Here is a 24,198-nt window from a genome sequence, read left to right on the forward strand (position 1 = left end):
GATGAGTAAGTTCAGGGGATCTAATGTATAGCATGATGACTCACTATATTTGAAAGTTGCTGAGAGCAAATCTTAAGTGTTCTCATCACAAAAAGAAATGAGAATTATGTGATGAGACGGAGGTGTTAGTTAATGCTATGGTGGTAATAATTTTGTAATATATGTGTATCAAAACAACACATGCACACCTTAAACTTACACAATGTTATGTCAATTATAACTCAATAAAACTAAAAAAAAAACAAAACAAAACCTTGCTTTGTGCCTTTTAGTGTACTGCTAAGCTAAAAAAAAAAAAAAAAATCCTCTAATTGGCACTTCTGTGTATTTCCAAGAACCCTTACCCAATGGAGAAATAACATGAACTTTACACTTGTTGTCTTTATTTTTGATTGCCACTCATTAAAATGCTATCTCACGTAACTATCCTGGTGGCTGGATGTCTACAAGTCATAGAATTATTTATTCATCTGCTCCAAAGGTGGATGTGCACTCCAGAACAAGGCAGAAATACCACGTATTTAGCTGCACTCACAATGTATATATATGAACAGGAGTGTTTCTCAAGGAGTGTTTCCTGGGCCAGCAGCACCAGCATCACCAGGAACTCATTAGAAATGCCCATTCCAGACCTACTAAATCAGAAACTTTGGGTTGGGGGCCCGACAACCTGTTTAACAAGCCGTCCAGAGGATCCTGGTGTGCACTAAATCATCAGTACTCAAAGACAAAGTAAATTATATGAATGAAAAAATAACTTTTTTAAGGTCTGCAATTCAACTCGAGGCAGCTACGTGGTAACACAGGGCCTCAGTAGCGCAGACCTCCAGACTGAATGGAATGGGATGAGACTTGGAAACTGGTTGAGTCGCAAGTAGGAGATGGCTCTAACAGTGACCAGTGGAGATTATCCACCACAAATCCAGTCTGTGCATGTATTGTGTTCCCCTTGACCAAACACGACTGGTCGTTATGTGGGTGATGACTGTTTGCAAGGACATGTTCAGTGAGGTGCAACCAGGGCATGTTTTCTTACACAGACCATGTGTCACAATCAACTGAAAGCTAGAAAATGTGGCGTCCCTCACGGCATCATCAATGTCAGTCAGACGGATCATAGTAGGAACCACTTTTATTCTTTAAAAGCATTTGCTTTAAGAAAAAGGAATCAAAACCATATTTATTGGTAATCACACTGGCCATTATCAGAATAGTACATGCTATTAGTAAAAAGCAATTTTTTTTCTGAGACACTTCTTGCTGGATGCATCTACTCTATAATGTGAACAACACACACAATGAGCGTGTTTAACAGTGAGCAAGACTGAGACTCTTAAATGGACGAGAGCCTTGGCTTACTCGAAATGCTTTTCTTGGCTGCCGCAATTGACCAAATAATTTGATTATATTTTTTCAGCATTTAGAAAGGCTAACCACCTAATCATGCCAGAGCTCAACAAACCAGCATTAATTACCAAAAAAGGCACTTTAAAATACATTTGACAAAGAGTGACACTAATGCAGTGAGAAATGGTTAAAGCCCTGCACTAAACTTTGTCATAGTTCATAAAGACTGCACATTCTGTCTCTGTGTGTGTATAAATATATGTGTATATACTAACATCCATATACAGAGGGTCCTCCAATAACATCATTTCATTCAATGTTGTTTCGTCACGTTGATGAGATGCCATAGGAACTTAACTCTTATTTACATGAACTAGCCAATGGCAAAATTGGCTGTTATACATTGTTTTTGCTTAAAGTCAGAATCTACTGACAACATTAATTGAGGACTTATTGTACATATACATGTATATATATCTCCTTAAGTCTCTGGGGAGGAAAAAAAAAAGAAAACATTTGTTTCCTTTAATTGATAGTACATAAAATTTCTAGTCACTTTATTTGGAACAAAGGAGGGGATTGGCAAATTAATGCAGAAGTATCCTACTATACCTTTCTATAACAAAAGCAGTAAAATAAATACTCAAAACTTTCCTAGGCTGTCGACTATTAAAATAATAAAATCTAGTATTTTAAAAAAGTTTATTCCACTGGGGGAACAGGGTAAACATTTTTGGTACTATAACTCACACACTCACACACCTGTATTGCTTAAGTTGAAGAGAGTGGAATGAACAGAGGAAGTTTCTTCCATAAATTCCGTCCTTTCAGTATCCAAGTTTTAGCTATGTTGTGTCATTTTGCTTAGTTTAACATATAAACAAAGTCTTGTATAAATATATTTCTAGGATGTCTGGACAGAGTACTAAAAGTACTTAGAAGATTTCTGTGAAATAAACAGAATTGGCCATATGTCAGTTCACTGCATACCTCAGGCTTGGCTATTTTGGCTTGAGGTTTTGACAGACCAAACTCATCTGTGTCAGAGGTGAACAAAAGGCTTACTTGTCTTTCCCCGGAACAGGTATACATACACAATCTTATTTTAGAATATGAAAAACAATTAGTAATGACATTTAAAGTTTAATTACTAACTGTATAATGCCTGAGAACAAAAGTCAAAGCAATTTTTGAAAGGTTAAAAGTCAGACTCTGGGCATTTCCGTTTTTTAGCTGCTGGCTCTTCAGTCTTGTGTAATTCTAAAGTGCTCGAGTTGGATTTGAGGCTGGCGTCTGCTTTAAGGTTGTCCATGGCAACAGTGAATCCTGAAAGAAGGTACCCCCCACCTCCACTCATCAGTAGTTTGGGATGACTTCGATCTGGCAAAACCTAATTAAGACAGAAAGACAGATACTCATGTTTTCCTAAGCAGGTAAGGTACATGCTAATAACATATAGGCCAGAAATCAGAATTTCAATGATACAGATTTCCTTGAAGATTTAAATAGACCAATTCTCAAGGAACTCTTTCATTTACATGATAGTGCAGATAAAAGTACAGAAATTCATTTAAGTGATTTTGTGTTGAAAAACAAAACTGAAGTCGTTTCTCTTAAGTCTGGAACAAATGTCTGGCAGCAAATCAGCAAATGGTTTGTATAGTGCTCTGGGCCTGTGTGAAGCCTTCTTCTTCCTGGCTCCAGGATGCCTCATGGCCAACAGTAGAGTTTGAGTCTGTGGAGATGTAGCTACTAAACAAACACCCAGAGCCTCCCTTTCCTAATGTCCTGTTGACTCTGACAAGACTTCTTTTTTCCTGTTACTGCAGTTAAATAAGGTAACCGCCATGAAAGGCAGGGTTGCCCAGGGCCGTAGAGTATCCTGGATTAAGTAAGATATCCAGCGGCTGGGAAGGGCCTGTGGCAATGGTGGAGGTGCTCCCTTAGATCTCTCTTCAAGAGAGAAGTAGCGATGAGGAATTCAGGCAGCAGAAGCTTCTCCTTTGGGATACACTGTAGCATTCACTCCCAGGAAGGCCATGGGATGCTCCAAGTCGATGACTAAGCATGGCTACCAGGACTACACCATTTCCATCCAATACAGGGCTCCTTTAATGGGTAATCTTTGCTCTGGGGCTCCCCATCATCCTGGCTGAGACTTCCTCAGAGCAGCTTCCCCTCTCTTTCCCCCTTTCATAGGGGGCAGACCTGTATGGTCTGATGACTCTCCTCACCTAATCCTGCTCCTTCCCCCCTTACCTTTCGAAGGCATTTACCCTGACAATTCTCTTATACTTCTAATTCCATCTTGACATTTGCCTTACAGAGAACTTGAACTGCCACAAAATCCAGCAGTAAATCCTGATAACTCGCTTCAAAGACATGCCAGCAGAGAAGAAAGGGTCACTTTCTTGGCTTAGGAATTTTGCTATTATCAGTTATTTCTTCCACAGTCATCTTGAGGCCTTGAGTAAACACAAACATAGCTGTTTGCATTTTAAATGTCTCTGGACTGGAGTTACAGAGTAATAGACCCTGACATGAGATAAAGGGGTCAGGAAAGATCAAGGTACTTTCTCTGAGTTATAGCATAAGACTATTTCATCTCTATAGACGGAAACAGGGACATCTGTATTTAACAACTTCCTGGCACTAGTGCAAGGAGCCAGGGACCCAGGAAAGCAGCTCCTGGGATTGGCTGTAAGAACACATACCTGGTAGTTTCTGAGCCAGGTTTCAGACACCCTGAGGTTGATGACCCCTCCTCTTTCCCGCAGTTTTGTGTAGCATTCCAACAGAGGCTGAAGGCATAAACAGAGTTCTGTTAAGGATTACTCCTAGGGCCAAAATATGAGAATCAACATTCGGATGCAAGAATTCCTATCCATTTGTTTCAGTGTTACCTCTTTATACTGACAGTAGACCACGAACGGCCTTGAGGGGGCCACAAAGTCCAGCAAAGACAGCAGCAGTGGAGTGGGATGGAAACGACTAGCTATAATTAAACTGCAAGAAAAATGTTGGACATGTTATTTCTCTATGCCTCCAAAAGGGAACACAGGTTTTAAGTGCATTTAAAATGATCGTGTGTCTATTTGCACGACTCACATAAGAGCTTTAAATATAACATTCCAGGAATTCCAAACAATGAAATCATGAGCTATTATTTTCTAGGAAATACAAACTGGATTATAAGCTCTCGTGGTACTTGGCAACTGTAAAAAGCATTTAACATTCTTAATTTTTAAAAAAATTATCTGGAAACAAATCCAACATTGTAATACCGGTTTGAATCTCTCTCCTTGTCAGATATCCTTAGCCCTGTCCACTGGGCAGTATCACATCAATCTGAATGCCCCACCACCCGCACCTAGTGGGACTATATAGCACCATCATTAGAGAAATTTCTTATTTCTTTTAAAACTCTGAAACCAGCACAACTTCCCACCTCCTTTCTTTGAAAACCCAAGAAAGAACCATCTCTGCTCCCACCATAATCAAAGCAGACAGAGAATGCTAATCTGTTTGAAGCAGAGCCCACAAGCACCAAGATGTCTTGGGCATTCTTTGATCAACGTACCCATCTGCATTTCTTTCACTCAGCAGAGCTGCAGCCTCTAAATGTCTTTTCCTCTGCTCTTCTTGTCTCCTTTGTTTTTCCTGAATCTTCAAGAAGAAAAATAAGAAGAAACCAACGTACTGAGGTCATCAGACTTATGGAAATGCTGGTCTGTCAAAATATTTCAATAATTCATCAACCTGAACTAAAGCAACAGAAGAAGTCACTTATAAGAAAGTTGAAAACACACAAGAAAGCCCCTATGTTATAAAACCATCATTAGGCTACCAATAGGCAATGCTTCTGTATCCTAAAATTTCATCCCAAACATAGTATCACATGTGTGCACACCCACACACACATTTTCTCCATTTGTTTTGATATTTATTATTTTGAGAGCTGTGCTCCGTAGCCGAATTAAATCTCAATGTTTAAATGAAATTAACTGAGGCCCTGAGGGGAATATTATGAAGGCTGTGGGGACTCTGTAACATTCTTACATAATCCTTTTTGCTTCCTCTCTCTTTAGGCTCCTTGTATTTTGGATCTTGAGAGACAATTTCCATTGTTTCTTGTTCTTTGGGGTAATTGCTCTCTGAGGCTTCTGCCATGTTGTCTTCGTTCTCTTGTTCCGAGGTCTGTTTTTCCTCCACTGTACCGTTACTTTCTTCAATCGAAGCACTGTCTTTTGGCTCTGAAGATAACATCTCAGCAGAAAATGTTCCATTTAGGAGGCTGTCCACTTTGTTGAGCGGAAAATCATAAAGACCACTGAGGAAAGATTTGGGAAATCCAAAGCATGCTGTTGCTGCTCGAACTGGTCCACCTCCAGGGTACAGCTGAATAATGGAGCCAAAACCTGAAGTGATAAAAGAAACAAACATCTTTCAACGAAGGTGCGCTAGACTATGCACAAACGTTCAGGGCCCTCCACCGTACGAGAAATGAAGGTCTCTGTTCAGAGGCTGAAGGAGGATGCAGCTCCTCTGCGGGTTTGTTTGGAGCCTTTGAATGTTCCCAATGGGTGTAATATAATTACAAAACAGAGAAATTGGAAGTCTTAAAGAAGCTTTCCCCCACTTGACACTACAGTAAAACCTATCATCATGTAAATTTGGATGTCACATAATTGATGACTGACTCTCAGCTCCCCTCTGTCCAGTCCTCAAACAAGGCAGTTAGAAGTTCTTGTGTGGGGTCAGAGAAAGGGCGGACAAATCAGGTGTGTTGTATTCTTCTGGGACAGAATATATCCTTAGTTTTCTTCCTGCTCGAGCACCAGTTATCTAAGAGTTTACTAAAATCACTGTCCCAGGGCTCCTAGCCAGCCACAGGCTTCAGAACCATCCCCACTGATGCTGAAGCTGGAAAGGACAACTGTCATCCAGGGGTGCTAATACAAGTCAGGCTAGAAGATGTGTACTATGCAGGAAGGTCTCAGGGACTAAATCTGTGGCCAGCCCAAGTCAGTTCATTAGCCTCACAATAACTCAACCTCTCTTTCCATGAGTTTGTATTTTTTAAATCCCTCTACTTAAATCATAGTGCGGTTTTCATGAACTCGAAAAGGTTAAATGTTACCTCCCATTCGTTCCATCATTGCACCCAGCACCAGGCCTGCACATGTTTCCATTACGATCATTTTATTGCCGGCACGAATATTTCCCAATGTCAACATCTGGGCTAGTGTATCGTATCTCATATGGCTAAGGAAGAAAGAATGATTCATTCAGTTTTAGCTCAGCAAAGCCTGTTATTTTAATAATCATTTTTCAAGTTTTGTTTTATAAAAATTATGTTAATAAGATTATTAACTGCTTTGGAGGCAATAAAAAAAAGGACTTACAATTTATGAGGTAGGAGGACACTTTATGCAGGTTGAGCAAGTTTTTCATTTTACTTAAAATTATGACTTTCTTAAAGCTATATTTTCCCCCAATAACACTTTTGAAAGGAAACAAAGCGTACTTAATTTTTCCAGGTTCTCTGGCATAGTACATAATTGAAAGGATGCGGGTGGATGGTTTCACAACAGTAATGACAGCTTCATATCTGGGGGAAGAAAAAACAGAACATAAATTTTAAAAAACCAGCTTAAAAATATCTTGTTTTTAATAATAGACTTATAAATCTACAAAAAGATTTAATGATTCCATTCTCTTAAAACAAAAACTACTTACTTCTTTTTCTTCTTTTTTATATATTTATCTTGAGCAAATTCTGTCTTGTCTCGGAATGTTGTACTATTTTCAATCAACTGCTGAACTATTTCCTATAAGGAAAGGAGCAAGCAGATTTCCTGAAACTTTACTTTCACAAAACAGATCATTTCAAAGGTTTCTTACCCCAGAATGTATCCAAAGGCATGATTCTCCAGTCCCTTTTCCATAGAAGTCCAAATGGATAAACTTTGTCTTTTTTTTTACTCTATCTATAATTTGCATTAAAATACAAGTACCTTATAGCTCCAATTAAACCAGAGATATACAATTAAGAAAGAGAAGTAAAAAGGAACTGTCAATCTTGAAGACTGTGCCTGAAAACATTACTGAAAATAAACATAGTTAAGGTTTTCTATACACTAAGTTATTAAAGCATCCTTTGATAACATTAGTAATGTCATTCACTTATATTCCTGCATTTAAGAAATGAAATTTTTGATATATTGAATTGTATGTACATTTTAAGCTATTTCTAACAGAAGTATATGGTATTTTTACATTTACCTTAAGTAAAATCTGCTTTAAAAACCAAGCAATTCCCTAAATATCAAACAAAAGCAAAATACAATATCCTTTAAATATTACCTCTCCTTTAATGCCCTTGTCCTTTAAAGCTTTTATGTCATCTTGAGTAAGTTTCTGAGATTTCCCATCATCAACTATATTTCGATTATCAGTGCCCGCTTCTTTGGTCTCTAAGGAAGGAAATTGCTTTATGACATTTATGATCTGATAATATTTTAGTTTCTTCTAAGTTCATACTCACATTCAGCTCGTTAGCCACTCAAATTTGGCCTTCTGGTTCCACTGCTCCCACCCTAGCCCACTATCTTTTCTTGCCACGACTACTCCAAGACTGTAACTCATCTTCCTGCTCCCACTCTTGCCCCCTCACAATCCACCTGAACACGAGTTCTCTTTTTAAAACGTAAATTGGCTCATCCATTCCTATGCACAAAGCCATACAGTGGCTTTCTGTAGTAACTAGAATACATTCCAAAGATGACCTGCAAAGTCGTATATGGTCTGGCCCCTGACTATCTTTTATGGCCTCATTTCTTTCTTTCTTTTTTTCATGAGCAGTGCTTGATTTCTTAGCATTAAAAAACAGTTCTTATATAAAAACAAGCTGATTTTTGTTTCCAAGTGTTAAATGCATTCCGTAAATATTAAATAAAATTTAAAGCATGAATTACATGAATTGCTTTTCCTGGAAGCACTTAAGTGAATGAATATTTGACAATGGAGATATCAAATGCACATCATGCAGGCACCAGTCATAGAGTCCACATGGCCTGCTTGTCACAGTTATCCAGCAGACACTGACTGTGGGGTGCCCACACATGTCTGCATTTGGGTATAGAACTGAATTATTGCTAAAACCCAGGGGTGCATGATATATAGAAAATTCATTTGCATGTTAGAATACCAACTACATTCAGCTAAGGAAACCTTGCTCCAGATCCATCAGAGCTAACTTGCAATGGTGAGTTATAAAACTTGGGGCAACCAATGAAAGTTTGCTGGACAAATGCATGTAAATGCCAGAACCAGTCAGTGCCTAGCCCCATGTGATACAGCTGTCCCTCCTGTCTCTACAGGAGCCACAGGTACCATTGCAGAGCAGAAGGCACAGGGTACCACCCTCTTCCCTATTCTGTGCTCAAACGCTGAGAACACTGGGCGAGGACCAGGGCCCTGCATGTAATCATAGCAAAAGACACAGCCCTCCTCATCCTGCCACAGAAGGCAGGTCCTAAGGAAGTCATCAGAAGTGTCCACTTGGCTGTTCAAGCACACACCTGACTAGGCTCCAGTCCCTGGAGGGTACTGGGGTCAGTCATTGGTGCTCGAACTATCTGGGTAGCTCCAGCAGGTCTGGCCTCATTTCTTGATCCCTATATTCAGCCACATTGCTCTTCTTTCTATTCCTTAAACACCCCAAGCACAGGCCCACTGCAGGGCTTTGGTGCTTGCTGTTCCTTCTGCCTGGAATATCTTACTACAGATCTGAATGGCTGGATCCTTTCCATCACTCAGGGCTGAGCTCATCATTTTGGCCACCTCCTTGCTTTGTCATCTTTATAGCACACATCACCATCTGAAATTATGCTGTTTGCTTGTCTATTTGATTATTTTTGGTGTTCCCTACTGCTAAATACATTTTATGAGATGGTCTATCCCATGAACTAGTAAAATCACAGTGCCTAATCATGCCTGGAACATATTTGGTGCTTCATAAAAATACGGTTGTTAATTTAAAAGTATTTAATTAACTAGTTTGAATCAGAACTTTAATCGTATTTTAATGAATTTTAATGAATTACTTAGGTATTTTTATTTTATTAATAAAATATCTTAAGTACATTAATTTTAATATTTAATTTTAATTAATAATAATGGCTAAAATTATGGGGTCTTTATTATAGGCAAGGCACTGTTGAGAACTTCCTATGTGTCATATGACTGAACACTTGCTATAGCTTAGGCATGAAATATGTTTATGGCCCCATTTTACAAATGAGGGTATAAGACTCAGAGAAACCAAATATCTTGCCCAAGGTTACAAGACAAGTAATGAAGATAAAAATTTAAACCTTAGTCAGCTGAATTCAAAGCCAGACCTCTTAGCCTGTACCCTATACGTTAACTACCCCTCAGCTGTTACTTAATTTCTGGGCACTGCACTGGCTCTCACACTGAAGTGGTAAGGGCTCATGGGATTAAATGCCTGGCTCAAGGCCAGAGAGCCAGTTAATGATGGGCTGGAGCCAGAATTCAGGCATCTCAAAGCCAAAGGCAGACCTTGCTTCATTCTACTAAGGTATAGTTCTTAGATTATAAGTTTAGATTTCTTTGGCAATAGGATGGGCTATCCCTTTAGAATTAAATGGGTTTGACAGATTTCTGACTCTCCAGCTAAGAGCATCTACCTCATACATCCAAAGTAGTGTACCTGAAGTAGGCTCTTCCTTCTTCTTCTTAGGCTGAAGATTTCCTCCAGCAGTCACTTCAAATGTGGTTCCATAACTATGGCCAATGACGTTATCCAAATAGAACCACTGTTTTTCAAAAGTTACTTTTCTGGGGAAGAAAATTCAATCAATGAGCTGAATCTTATTTGCATTCAGTATAGGAAAGATCTATATTTCAATCCAATTTATTTCAAAACTGGGCTCCACAAAGGATGATCAGCAGCATTACCTCTGAACATGAACTAACAAATGAACTAGAGAGAATCTGGTTGGGGCAGAGACATAAATTAATAAAGAAATCACAAAAACATTGACTTTGGAATGAGAAACAAGAAGAGAAGATATTCCTCTTTTGAGGCACTGGTCTGACTCCAATTTGTACTGTTTGGCAGGATGTCCAAAGTCAAGCTTCGCAGACTTCCTGAATAGCAATAAAGAATCGCCAAGATTGCTAGGCCACTGGACACATACTGTGACACCCCTTGCAACTTACACAAGAAAACCACAAAACTGAACAATCATTGAGATGACAGGGAAGAAATTCCCTGGCCTAACTGGTCATTTTCTTTGACAATTATCTAGTAAAAGCAAATTATATCTACAATTAAACATTACTGACAATCTACACATGTGGAAAGGGTGTCTAACATTGGTGACACTCTATGGAGGACTAGGCAATTTTAGCTTTTCCCATTAACCAGTTTTTTATTTTATTACCATTTCAAAGGGAAATCCCATAAAAACACAAACTTTTCCTTTCAAAAGAATTATACTAACCTCCACTGATTGTCGACCAGCAGCTAGGTAGTATGTGCTAGATTTTTCGTGCTTTTTGATTTAATTCTCACAGTAATCTAGTAATCTCTTTCCAGAAGAGCAATCCAAGGTTCAGGAAAGTTCAGGAAAGTGTCTTGTCCAAAACTAACAGTTACAAAGAAGGAGCTGGGATTCAAACTCAAGTCTGCCTGATCCTGATTCTTTCCACTATACCACACAGGTTACCTAGCAAAGACCAGTAAATCTCAGGAAGCCCCACCTCACTTCAATATGTGGCCCACATCAACAGAACTGCGAATCCTGGAAGACATACCGATTAATTTTCTTCGTGCCCCAACCCACACCTTCTCTTCCTTACTCTGTCTCTGGAGACACAGATCACAACACTCAGGATCCCTTGCTGAAGGCTTCCTACCATTGTTAGACCCTGGGTGCATCACAAGTCTCTATTGGTTTTTTAAACCTTGCCACCCCTCTGTAAGTGTATATGTCACATCTTCATTAAATCTTCTCACTTCATCTGTCTGAGTGATCCTAAGTGTCATTAGAAACAGGTGTCATTAGATACGGCCAGTTCTCTTTGCTGGGTGCTCAGTTACTAACACATAACAGACACTCAAAATATTTGCTGACATAAATGGTGATAGAGAAGTTGAAACTCAACTCAGCCCAGATGTACATTGCCCTGCCCCCCCCACCCTCATCCTTTGAGCACCCAGTGCTAACAAAACACTGGCTCAGAGCTGGGTTGTGTTTATCCCTCCAGCAGCTGGTCTGCTGTGTAAAGGAGGGTGTGTCATGAAAACTGATTGGCAGGACAGGAGGTCACTGCCCTGATAGGAAAGTGGGACCAAGTCAGAGAGATGTGAAATCATATCTCTCTTGGGAAAGAGTGGAATTTGCAGCCTCCTTCTTGAGAGCCAGATTGCTTCTGCCCAACCAGATGAGTGCAGTCCAGAGAGAAGGGTGAAGGGAGAGTGTAGTCTGGGATATAGCTGAGCTCAGAGTCATTTCCTAAATAAAATGGAAATTAATTCTGCGGCTTCTGCTGAGAAAAGTGATGAAAAGCATTTCTGAATTAAATTTAAAAACTTAAAAGCTCTTATCTATAAGAGTGCATTATTAAATATACTCAAACAACCACATTTCAAAATTGGGCAACTTAAAAGAATAGTATGAGAAAGAAAAGAAAGAAAAGCCAAAGTTTCGCCTGCAGTCATTATACAGTTGTATAACCTTCAGATCATTCATTGAACTTTTAACGTATGAATTACAGTGCACTGTCATACTTCAATTTAAAAGTTTAAATAATTATCATTGGCACTTTCCAAAACTTATGTACTTGGAAGGAGGCATACATTTCTAATCAGAAATTCTGAAAAGTAAAAAATACTGGTTTCAAAAATACAAAATGCAGTGGTGATGAGGGATAGTTATAAAACTTCTCTAATGTCAACCACCAAAATTAATATTTTATCAATGAGGAATTTTAAAATTCTTAAAAGCCTGGGCATATATTACATTTTTAGACTAGAAGAAATCCCTCCCCACTTGTATTTTTTTTTTTTTTTTTTTTTTTTTAGCGGATCGGTGCTTGTGCAAAGAAGCTTGGTTATTACCAGTTTGGTGCTTTGGGGACTGTTACAACTGTTATGTAATGACATTTGTTTCACTTTAAATACCAGTCAACAGTTTGATTCATAAAGGGTAAAATAATTCATCTGAAGCAGGCAATTATCAGAAATTCCAAGTCTTACAATAGCTAACCTTATGGTCTGCAGAAAGCTGTTCTCCTGACACCATATTCAAATAACTTACTTCTTCGTCAAAAGTAGTACAATAATCCAACTCAAAAGAAAGCTTAGTTGTACTTTTTAGATTATTAACCAAAACACCCCAATACATTTTGACTATGAATAAACAATTGGGACTTAACGACCACGCCACTCCTGCCAGAAAGCTAACACTAAATCAGAGAGATAACTTACCAGCAGGTTCAAAAAGCAAACCTAATTTCAATCAAGTTCAGAGACCCTGAGCAAACTGCTTTTGGGAAGTTCAACTTCTCCAAACCTCACATCCCCTAGTGTAAAATGAGGGAACCCTGGAGTGATACCACATTCCACGGGAAGTTGTTTCCTAACTTTATTCGATGTAGACAGGTAGTCCGGTGTTTGAGTAAAGAGAAGCGCCCAGAAGACCAAACAAGGTCACAGAGGTTTCATTTTTGTGGGATTGATCCTGGCTGAGGGATCAGGGAGAAGGAAGGATCTATAGGAAAGGTGCGGACAGGGGAATCTGAGGGGCAAGTATGAGATCGGAGGATGAAGAGTGGGTTCTGTGAGAAAAAAAGGAGATCCCAAGAACCTAGGGGAAGAACCCCAGTAACGGGGTGAGGGAGGGCACTTAGCCACTAGAAGACCAAGAATGGAAAGGGACTGTGTGGAAAAGACTGAGAGGGATGCCGAAGGCAGAGGGCCAGGTATGAGACCATGGAAGGAGGACTCTGTAGAAAGACAGGAGGGGTAGAGGAGACCCTAACGGCCCAGGATGGGATCCTGGGTGAAAAGGCCGTTGTGGGAAGATCCAAGAGGAGATAACGAGAGAGGAGGTTGGGGATCCAGACAGCCAAGAATGGAATCCTGGTGGGAGAGCTGTGGGAAGACCTGCAGGGAAGGAGTATCTAGAAGATGCGGGCGGAAGACCCTTAAGGCCAGCAACCTGGCTTACTTTCTCCGCTGGACTTGCACTGCTTTGAACACGTCTTCCCGTTTCAGCACCACGAAGTCTCCGTCGCGGATGTGGTGGTCCCCAGGATTCGGTGGCTGTGGGTCCGGCTGCTCCCCTGAGCCCTCCATGACGCTCAGCGGGTCTCCGTGCTGTGTGCAGCGTTTCCCTAGACCCCTGCGCCCCGCAACGTCGTCCTCCGCTGTCCCTGCAACCGGCCTCACTTCCCGCAGATCAAGGGGGTGCCGAACCCTCGGACCAGCACCGCCCCCACGTGCAGAACACCGCTTCCGCTTTTCCGGCCGACCCTCGGGACAGCTTCCGGGAGCCTCAAGGCCTCTATCTGGCCGAACTCTTTGATTGGCTGCACTGCGGCCCGCCCCAACCATCTCGCGGACCCTTGGACGGAAGTTACGTCACAGCAGCGCCAAAAAGGAACTTGGTCTTCAATTTGAGGCGCCACAGCTATTCGTGAGCCTTCGCGTTCTGGATGGGAAATCGAGGTCCCCCAGCCGCTCCGACAGATGAGATTCGGCCCCGCGGGGCGACGTCAGAGAACCACAGCTGAAGAGAACCGCGGGATTTGGGCAGGGGTCACCTAAAGACTTCGGGCCTTGGAGTTTCCTCTCGGTCCCACCGTGCTTTCCCCGGGCGCAAGGGACAGCCGCCTGGGTGGACCCGCTCCTACCCGGGAGCCGGCCCAGTAGTGAACTAGGATAGTGTTGGGACATCTATCCTTTGCCATTCAGAACTGTGGGACTTGGGCAGAGGTACCTAAGGACTTAAGGCCTTAGAGTTTCCTCTTGGTCCCGCTGTGCTTTCCCCGGGCGGAAGGGAGAGCCGGCTGGGTGGACCCACTCCTACCCAGGAGCCGGCCTGAGCGAGAACTAGGAAAGTGTCTGGACCTCTATCCCTTGCCGGTCAGAACTTTGTCTGGGGAGCCGTAAGTGAACTAGAGTATTGAAGAAGCACAGCAGCCCCACGGGTGGCTCCTTTACTTCTTCTTCAGTTCTCCTTACATGTGTGTTGGAATTTTTACTAATTCTAATCCTATTTCGTTCGGGAAAGATGGCACGTAGCGTTATCGAAGGAGCGCTTCAGTTTGGGAGTCTGAAGACGGAGTTTTGAGGTCAATACTGACCCCAGACAACTTTGATCTTGACCAGTTTCTCTGGGTTTTAGTTTCTTAATGTGTGATTTGGTCTAGACGATTATCGAAGTCCTGGCTTGCCCTAACATCGTGAACTTTATTACTTAGAGATTTTTAAACAAAGATTTAGATACATTCTCATAATGAATTGCACTACAGTATACGGGTATACTGTTTTTATCTTTAGGATATGAACTCTTTTTAAAAATAGAGTTTTTTAGAACAGTTTTAGGTTTACAGAAAAATTCACAGAGTTCCCATACAGATCTTTATCCCTCCCTGCACCCCCACTTCCTCATATGAGCACCCTGCCTTAGAGTGTGATATATTTATTGCAATTGGTAGACCAAATTCAATACATTATTAGCTAAAGTCCACAGTTTACATTAGGGTTCACTCTTTGTGTTATATAGTTCCATGAGTTTTGACAAGTGCATGATGTCATGTATTCACCATTACAGTATCATACAGAATAGTTTCACTGCCCTAAAAATGCCCTGTGCTCCACCTATATGAATTATTTTAAAACCTTGTTTTAAAGGTCACTTATATTTCAATTTATTGATATTCAGCCACAAACTATGGATCTGAGTTTAATAAAACATGCTATGTACAAAATAGAAAAGAAAATGTGAAGGGATAATTAGCAAAACAATATATAAACATAGATATGCTTTCCAAAAAACTATTGCATTTCAATAAATTTATCTAAAAACTGCAAATAAACTAATCAATATTGACCTAGAATTGATTTTGCTTCCATTGTCTTTTTAAGACAGTTAAGGAAATATGGAAGACTTTGGTCCCTACAGAGAAAGAAAAGGTGAAACTTGTATCTGTTTACCCTGTCCAACTCCAGAAAGATCCACCTTAGTTGCCCCTGTAAGAATATCCTTGTATCTGATAAAAGTGGGTAAGACACTGCAGGACTGATTATAGAAGGAGCTATTATAATGTATTCCTAGTGTCTCATAGGTCAGGATTATGTTCAGCCAGTGCTGCCTTATAAATCTCAAAACACTGTGAGATAGCAAATGAGCTATCTGAGTTAATTACCTGTTTCATTTGTATTTCTATTGTGGGAGCGCCTTGAAAACAGATAACGGTACCTTTTCTTATTTTTATTTCATGAGCATCCAGTATACTTGGTTAAACACTTATGGTATACCTTAAAGAGATGGGGATTAGAAGAGCGATGGGCTTATACCGTGGCGTATAATGTTACAAGCCTGTTTGCTCATCTCAAACTAGAATATATTAATTTTCACTTATGTTAATACATTTTTAGGAGCACTGTTTCCCCTATAATTTTGATGTAGACTTTCCTAATCTCTTTTAGAAGACATGAGTGGAGAGTATAGAGGTAGAGGATTTGGACGAGGAAGATTTCAAAACTGGAAAAGAGGAAGAGGTGGTGGGAATTTCTCAGGAAAATGGAGAGGAAGAGGACACAGACCTGATCTGAGTAAAACCACGGGAAAACCTGCTTCTGGTAAGGGAGTTTAGTGATTGTTCAATTTTTTTTTTCCTTCATGAAAGAATCTATTCATGCCTGACATACAAAGCAGTTTAACTTGAATTTCAGTCTTTCTTTTACTGATGTAAAATACCGTTAAGGTGGTATTTATTAATATCCATAATTCTTACTGAAGCTTGCAGTTTAATATATCAAGTTCTCATTGTTGGAAAAAGCAAATGCGAAAAAAGTTTACTCTGTTTCTACTAACCTTGTTTTGTTTTGTTTTCAGAACAAACCCCTCAGTCTTTGTTACTACAATCAACATTGGATCAATTTATACCATATAAAGGCTGGAAGCTTTATCTCTCCGAAGGTAGACTTAAAAATGCAAGAAGTACCATACATTATCATTTTTTGACTTGCCTTTTGATGCTATATCTCATATTACTGTAATTCATTTGCTTACTGATACATACCCCCTTTAATATTACTTCACCAAAACATGTTTATGTTTCAACAACATCATGGTTAGGTTTTGTATCAGTCAGGAGAACAGAGACCACACTAAGTATTTCAGAAAAGGAATTAAATACAGGAAATTAGATATATAGATGGAAGACTAAAAGAGCCAAAAGGGAACGTGAGGTAAGCCCCCAGATAGTAGTAACTTTAGGAAGCAGCAACTATCCTTATGACCTAGGGGAAAAGAGTTCTAGGGTTACCAGAACCTAGGAATTCAAAGGAAGGGCCACAGCATAGTTGTTGTTTTGACTTGTGAGAGGTACCCTGCAAAACTATGCTTAGATTACTGAAGCAAATTAAGTGGGTTGCTACTGGTAACTCTGGTGGGAGGATAGCACAGTTGGTGCTCGCTGGAACTGTAGCTATCCTCTGCAGCTGGAGATGCTGAAAAGAATTGGAAACAAGAATAAATTCCTTTTTTCTTTTCTACCACCTTCCAGTCTCTAAAGTACCTCTAATAAAATGTACAGCTGAAACTTATTGGATCTTGTTAACCAATGTCACCATAAAATAATTATTTAAAATTAAGTAAAAATAAAGTACCTCCGGCAGAACCTGAGTCTGGGAAATGCAATGTGTAGATCTTGATCATAGGATCAGATTAGAGTGGGATTGGAACTGAGAGATAATTACTGATACAGGTTTTTGTATAAACACAGTTAAGGAATCTTCCTTTTATAATACAAGACACCAGCTAACATGATACATCTGTCTATATAAGTTTGGAGAATTGTATTTTCTGTGCTCTTACAGCATCTATATGCTTGTTAGTCTCCTATGAGATAGATACATAGATACATAGATAGGTAGCTAAGTTTTTTCCACTAGACTGTACAGTGCTTAAGAGTAAGGATCCTGCCCCATAACAGGTACTCAGTATTCATTTTTTGAATGAATAAAGTGCTTTATAGAAGTTTTTAATATTGAGAGTCTGTTTTTTTTTCTATTACATAGACAAATATGTTTCAAACTATTTCATTGTACTCTTTCTGTGTGGGAGACTAATTCAAAAAGGTTATAGAACTTAAGAGTATAAAAGATAGCTGTACAGTTTTGGGACCAGAGTCAAGTGTTAGACTGTTTACCACTTGTTTAAGTATCAGAATGCAAAGCAATTGGTAAAAGTCATCTACTATGTATATAGTGTTTCTTCTGTCTTATGAAAATTATGCTTATGTGTATGTGGTTATTAGTGCTAATGCCATATTCTTTTGATTAGTTTACAGTGATAGCTCTCCTTTTATTGAGAAGATTCAAACATTTGAAAATTTTTTCGCAAGGCGTATTGATTTATATGATAAGGTAAGAGTCCCATAAAACAAAAAGCTACCAGTCCACCTTTTTGTGTCCTCTTATTGAACAGTGTATTTGAGGTGCTAGTGACTGTGATCATAGACACTGGAGCCAGACTGCCTTGGTCCAGCTCTGCTATTTAACTGCAATGTGGACTCTGTTGAATTATTTACCCTCTCTGTGCCTTGGTTTTCTCATCTAAAAGTTGAAGACAATAGTATTATTAATATCTACTACAAAGGTTGTTAAGAGGCATAAATATAGTTTAAATATTAGAACCATGCTTGGCCACAAGACAGTATTTATTGTCATATAAACATGATATGCTTTTGTAAAGTGTGCAAATTGAATGCTCAGTTATAATTGACTCTGAAAAAGCAATTATTTTTATACCTTAATATTTTACAGGACGAAATAGAAAGAAAGGGAAGTATTTTGGTGGATTTTAAAGAATTGACAAATGACGATGAAATAGCTAAATTGATACCAAATGTAGCAAATGAATTAAGGGATACACCTGAAAAAACCTTGGCTTGCATGGGTCTGGCAATACATCAGGTAAATATTCATTTTGTGAGACTTTTGTCAACATTTTAAAGTACAATTTCACAGTGATAGTACCTTCTCTAAAAGATACTTAGTTTTTACATACAGGTATTAGCTAGAACTGAAAGCTTGCAATCCTGTACTGAATGATACCATTCATTCTATATGCAATAGCTTACTTGAATGTAACATTTTTAATTTATTTGAATTCGTTTAATCTTATTAAAGATTGTGTGGAAATTAAGCCTTGTTTTCAAGGAGCTATATAATCTCATAGGGAAGATAAGGCAAGGTCTTATGGTGTTATCAGTTATGAACTTGGAACAAAAAGGCCAACCTCAGATTTAGGTTTGGTGACGTGAGGCAAGTCACTTAATCTCCCTGAGTTTCCCCATATGTAAAATTGAAAATAACAATACATGCTGTGCCTGCCTGAGTTTTTCTCAGAGTCTGATAGTACAATGTATGTAAAATCATGTTTTAGGCTAGTAAACACATAAATGCTTAAAAGCCAAGTGTAGTAAATCTCAGGACTTCTGTCAAATAAAATCCAAATCCTTTACGTGGCATTGAAAATCTTCCATTATCTAATTCAACTTCCTTTCCCTGCAACTCTTCTTCATTCACTACCATTCAGCTAAGCTGAGCTCTCTCCAGGATATTCTAAATACTTTTACCTCTCACATGTGCTGTTCATTCAATATAGAATGCCCTTTGCCTTGTATCTCCAGATTTTTGGGGCCTAACTCAATTGTCTCTCGGTGAAACCTTTCTCATATCCCCTTCTCAAAACTCACATGGTATTTCATCTTTAAATCTTTATGGTCCTTATAACAAGAAGAGCTGCATATGTGCATCTCATTTTCTCTTAGATTATCAACATACTGTTTTGAATGCAAGTACATATGAAATATTTATTTAATGTCAAATGCCAAGGGAGTGGTATTTGGTATTTCAAAAGTCATTTTTATTGTCTCTATCTTAATCAGTGAATTGGGAGAAGTAGAAAATATTTTTTCACCAGAACTTGTCCAGGAGGTAATAGCTTAGGGAGCTTCATAAGCACTTTTAATATTAGGTTTAGTTGGGACAGAAGGTAGCAGACAGGGATGCTAGAGTTTTCCTGTCCAGGGACAATAAAATCCCGGGTAAATCATAATCTACTATAAATAAAATAAGTGGTCACAATTAAATATCAGAGTTTTAAAGAGCTGTTAGTGTTTTGTTAAGATTCTGTTCTAAACTGTTTATTAGTCAAAGACTTCACATTCTCTATAAAAAAAGTTCTGCTTCAAGATGATATTTTGTTTTCCAACTTTTGAGTAAATGTCCTATTTAGGTATTAACTAAGGACCTTGAAAAGCATGCAGCTGAATTACAAGCTCAAGGAGGATTGTCTAGAGATGGAGAAACAATGGTCAATGTGCCACACATTCATGCAAGGTGAGGAATTTGGTAGTATTATTTAGAATTAGGGCATTGAAGACTGTTTAAGAATGAGAAACTTAGTTTATAAAGCCAAAGGAATCAGTAGAAAGAGTATGAGTTTCTTGCTATCTCGTTGGTCATCACACCCAAGTGAACCCACTGAGAATTCATTAAAGAGATCCTGACTGAATAAGCCTTTTCTGCCCAAATACATTGATTTCCCAAACTGAAGATTTTTGTAAACATTGATTTTGGATGTGTACTTACCAAGACCCTGCTTTTTAAATTTAATAATCCATGTAATACACTAAATGATGTGATTGTATTTTGTTAAAATTGTTAGGTTGCTAATAGATGCAGAACAAATGGAATTTTGTTTTTTAATTCATCTTTATTGTTTTTTTTTTTTTCCTTTATCAGTAGAAAACAACCAATGGGACAAGAAGAAAAGGGAAGATTTAGCATTTTTTATTTTTAAGAATGATTTTATTTTTGTGATATTTTTGATAATATATAGGGATGATATGGTTTGAGAATTGCATAGTTGCTTCTAAAAGGAAATTATGAAAATACAGATAACTTCAATTTTATGTCCATTGTAAATTCATAGATAAATATGTCGCAGTTTTTGCTTTTTAGGGTATACAACTATGAGCCCTTGACACAACTCAAGAATGTTCGAGCCAATTACTACGGGAAATACATTGCTCTGAGAGGAACAGTGGTTCGCGTCAGTAACATAAAGCCTCTTTGCACCAAGATGGCTTTTCTTTGTGCTGCATGTGGAGAAGTTCAGAGTTTTTCTCTTCCAGATGGAAAATATAATCTTCCCACAAAGGTAATAGCATGTACTTTAACTACATCTTTATTTACTTGATAGAGAAGGCAAATCAGTTTTCAGAAAACATTTCCCAATGTTTCTGAACACAGAGCTTATTTTTATATCTGGTTTTTAAATTGTGAAATACTTCAGGGTACAGAAAATAAATAAAACATTCCTCTGCACATCACTCGGAATTTATATTTTGCCAGCCTCAAATATATTTTTAAAGATATATAACATAACTGATAAAATTAGTGTCAAAAAATTTTTTTACTCCTTGCTTATACCATTCTCAGAGATGATCATTATCCTGATGTTAATGTGTATCCTTTCCATTCATATTTTTATATTTTGATTTAATAAGTACACACATCAGGTTTTCTTTATTTAGCTGTTTGAAAGTGTTCCTTTTTTTCTTTATTAACCTTTTTAAAACCATAGAAAAGTGCAGAGACTAATGTAACATCTGTATACCCACCATTGTGAGTTGGCAAATATTAATTTTTTTTATTTTTAGCTTAATTTAAAAAAAAAATAGTTAAGTATTATAGTTAAAGTTGAAGTCCCTCTGTTTTCCTCCCCAGTTCCATTCATTTTGTTCCATTCCCTAGAGAGAGCCATTTTTGTGATAGTATGTATTCTTCACTCTGCATTTTAATATTTGACTACGTATGTCGAGTTTGTTTTCTTGCATGTATTACATAAATGGTATACTGAATGTAACATTTGGCAATTTTTTTTCACGTGGTTATTTTGGAGTTCTATATATCTTATTAACATCTAATGCTTTCATTTTTACTCTTGTGGAGTAGTTTTAAGTGAATAGCCACTAATTGTTTATTTTCTTGGTGAATATTTGTGTTGTTTCCAGTTGTTTTTTTTTTTTACAATTACATATGATGCTGCTGAGAACATTCATGTACATGTCCCCTTAGCAGAGGAATTTCTCAGTTACAGGATATGCTTATTTTCAACTTTATAGATGTTGCCAGATTATTTTCCAGAATGTTGGTCCCAACCTACACCCCTACTGGTAGTGTTAAGCAATTACTATTTCCCCATATTTTTATTAACACTGGTGTTGTTAGGCTTTTTAATTTTTGCCAGTCTGATGGGTATAAAATAGTAGTTCATTTTTAACATGAATTTCTATGATTTTTGTTATGGTTGAGCATCTTTTCACATCTTTATTGGCTATTCAGTTTCCTTCTTTGTTGAATTTTCTGTTTATAGCTTCTGTTCATTTTTCTCTTTATATGGTCGTTCCCCCTTATCTGCAGGGGATATGTTCCAGGACACCCAGTGGATGCCTGAAACTACAGACAGTACTTAATCCTATATATACTATGTGTTTTCCTATATGTGTATACTTTTTTACGTAAAGGAAGCACCTCTCAGCTTCTCTTTGGTAGATTGAATTGCCAGCATCACTGCTCTTGCATTTTGGGGTCATTATTAAGTAAAATAGGAGTTGCTTGAACACAAGCACTGTGATACTGCGACAGTTGATCTGATAACCTAGACAGTATTAAGTGACTTACAGGTGGGGAGCATCTACAACATAGATTTGCTGGACAAAGGGATAATTCATATCCCTAGTGGGACAGAATGGGATGGCGTGTGATTTCATCATGCTACACAGAAGGCATGCAATTTAAAACACATGAATTGTTTGTTTCTGGAATTTTTTATTTAATATTTTCAGACCATGCTTAGCCCATGGTTATCCGCAGATAACAAACTGTATAAAGTGAAACCATGGATAGTGGGAGAACTACTATACTATTGCTAGGAGTTCTTTATGAATTGTAGATACTAATCATTGATTATGTACATTGCAGATATTTTCTCCTAATTCTTGGTTTCTCTTTTAACTTTGTGGTGTAGCTTTCGTTTTATAGTTTTATATTTTGATATGATCAAATTGATCGTTTTTTCCCTTATGAACTTTATATTTTATGCCCTGTTTAAGAAGGAGGCTTTCCTCACTCAAGCACTATAATCATGTCTCTTACATTTATCCCAATACTTTTAAGCCTTGTTATATATAGACACACATACATACAGCTGGAATTTAATTTTGTCTATGGCAAAAACTAAGGATTTAATTTTATTCTTTTAGGTGAAAAGCTAGTTGTCACCATTTATTAATTAAGCCCTCTTTTCCTACTGATGCGTAAGGCTGCTTCAGTACACTGTGGTCCTATAGACTTGCGATTCTGTTTTATTTCGCTGGCGCTGTGCCAGCTCTGCACAATGTTATTTACTTCGATCTTATTAAAACTTGATATGGTAGTTAGACTGGCCTTATCTATTCATCTTTTCCAGAGTTGACTTTATCATCCTTGGACTTTAATAAATTTAACATTTATTATATTTTTACTTGAATTGAAATTGCTCAGTCCTCTTTCTCTTACAGGAAGAATAAGGTGTTAGATTCATCCATTGGTTCTGAATAATCAGCAGTGCTGATAAATTGGTGTCATCTACTATTTGAGTAGGCTTCAGGTTCAGACAGTGCCCTTAGCTTAGAGGCTAGAAATTAAATCCTCATTTAAATCAGATATTTTCTGTAAACTGTATTTGCTCAAGATATTTCCCTGCCCTCTAATGTAGTAGGTAGTAATGCTGATTCATAAGATGAGTGAGAATATGAAGAGATCCTGGTTATGTCTGAATTTCAGTGAATTGAAGTGACCAGAATAATGGTTGTTCCAGGTGATCTCTGTTCTAGTCATATTGCTACATGACAAATCACTGTAAAACTTTGCGGCTGAAAATAACAGCAATCATTTTATTATTTCTCATGGTATCTGTGGGTCAGGAGTTTGGAAGAACTGCTTGGCTGGGTAGTTCTGGCTCTGGGTCTCTCATGTATAGTCAAATGGTGGAACAGCAAAAGGCTGGAGTGGCTGGGGGCTGTCAGGGCATCTCTCCTCCGTGTGGTCTTTCTGTATGGGTTTGTTTTGCCTTATTGCACACAGTATGGGCAGCTCAAGACACTCATTATGCTCACATGACTGTCAATACCTTCAAGAGGCAGGTTCAGTTGCCAGGCAGAAATGACTTTTCCTCTTTTGAGCTAGCCGCAGAGGTCAGGTGCCATTAATTCTGTCATATTCTGTTGGTTACAAAGTCACAAGCCTGTCCAGATTTCAAGAGGGGGACGTTGGACACCATTTCTTGATGGGGGAGTAGCAAGGTTGTAGGAAAGTTCATGGGAAGATATTTTTGCAGGCGTATTTGGAAAATACAGTCTGCCAAAACCTCTGAAATTTTGAATGTACCGTAAAGTCCAATCAGCAAACGAGTGACATGAAAATTTGAACACAACTTACTTATACGTTGAGGACCACCTGTGTGTTGTAAT

At 38.4% G+C, this 24,198-nt stretch overlaps 2 protein-coding genes across 9 annotated transcripts in view; one reads left to right on the forward strand and one right to left on the reverse strand.

Annotated features, from left to right (window-relative positions):
* Positions 1 to 1,117: 1,117 nt before the first annotated feature.
* Positions 1,118 to 13,927, reverse strand: TRMT6 (tRNA methyltransferase 6). Of its 3 annotated transcripts, none has more exons than XM_016159954.2 (11): positions 13,611 to 13,927; positions 10,085 to 10,212; positions 7,714 to 7,823; positions 7,087 to 7,178; positions 6,875 to 6,958; positions 6,488 to 6,612; positions 5,407 to 5,765; positions 4,928 to 5,013; positions 4,251 to 4,353; positions 4,062 to 4,148; positions 1,118 to 2,737 (listed from the first exon to the last, which is right to left on the reverse strand). In XM_016159954.2, the coding sequence occupies exons 1-11, from the start codon at positions 13,736 to 13,738 to the stop codon at positions 2,546 to 2,548; spliced, it is 1,494 nt and encodes a 497-aa protein (XP_016015440.1). In that variant the 5' UTR covers positions 13,739 to 13,927; the 3' UTR covers positions 1,118 to 2,545. The 3 variants fall into 3 exon arrangements, with proteins under 3 accessions (XP_016015440.1, XP_016016229.1, XP_036085548.1); XM_036229655.1 differs by lacking the exon at positions 1,118 to 2,737 and adding an exon at positions 2,751 to 3,812; XM_016160743.2 differs by lacking the exons at positions 7,714 to 7,823; positions 10,085 to 10,212 and having other exon boundaries at positions 13,611 to 13,740.
* Positions 13,928 to 14,033: 106 nt separating this feature from the next.
* Positions 14,034 to 24,198, forward strand: part of MCM8 (minichromosome maintenance 8 homologous recombination repair factor) — a 29,933-nt gene continuing 19,768 nt past the window's right edge. For 2 of the 6 annotated variants that reach the window (XM_016154871.2, XM_036229654.1), the window contains exons 1-7: positions 14,034 to 14,628; positions 16,097 to 16,249; positions 16,506 to 16,589; positions 17,958 to 18,040; positions 18,440 to 18,589; positions 19,917 to 20,020; positions 20,645 to 20,843. In XM_016154871.2, coding sequence (XP_016010357.2) covers positions 16,102 to 16,249; positions 16,506 to 16,589; positions 17,958 to 18,040; positions 18,440 to 18,589; positions 19,917 to 20,020; positions 20,645 to 20,843 — 768 coding nt within the window. In that variant the 5' untranslated portion in view covers positions 14,034 to 14,628; positions 16,097 to 16,101. Of the gene's footprint in view, positions 14,737 to 16,096; positions 16,250 to 16,505; positions 16,590 to 17,957; positions 18,041 to 18,439; positions 18,590 to 19,916; positions 20,021 to 20,644; positions 20,844 to 24,198 lie in introns of all 6 variants that reach the window. The other 4 variants (XM_016156435.2, XM_036229652.1, XM_016157208.2 and 1 more) reach the window with 4 other exon arrangements.

This window comes from Rousettus aegyptiacus, unplaced genomic scaffold (genome assembly GCF_014176215.1).
Source record: "Rousettus aegyptiacus isolate mRouAeg1 unplaced genomic scaffold, mRouAeg1.p scaffold_m13_p_12, whole genome shotgun sequence".
In the NCBI taxonomy this organism is placed as follows: Eukaryota; Metazoa; Chordata; class Mammalia; order Chiroptera; family Pteropodidae; genus Rousettus; species Rousettus aegyptiacus.

Coding starts and splice junctions, on each gene's coding strand:
- TRMT6 (XM_016159954.2), bottom strand. CDS start 13,738: ATGGAGGGCTCAGGGGAGCAGCCGGACCCACAGCCACCGAATCCTGGG. Junction 10,213..13,610: donor GTGCAAGTCCAGCGGAGAAA/GTAAGCCAGGTT, acceptor TTTCTTCCCCAG/AAAAGTAACTTTTGAAAAAC. Junction 4,149..4,250: donor TCTACTGTCAGTATAAAGAG/GTAACACTGAAA, acceptor TTATGCCTTCAG/CCTCTGTTGGAATGCTACAC.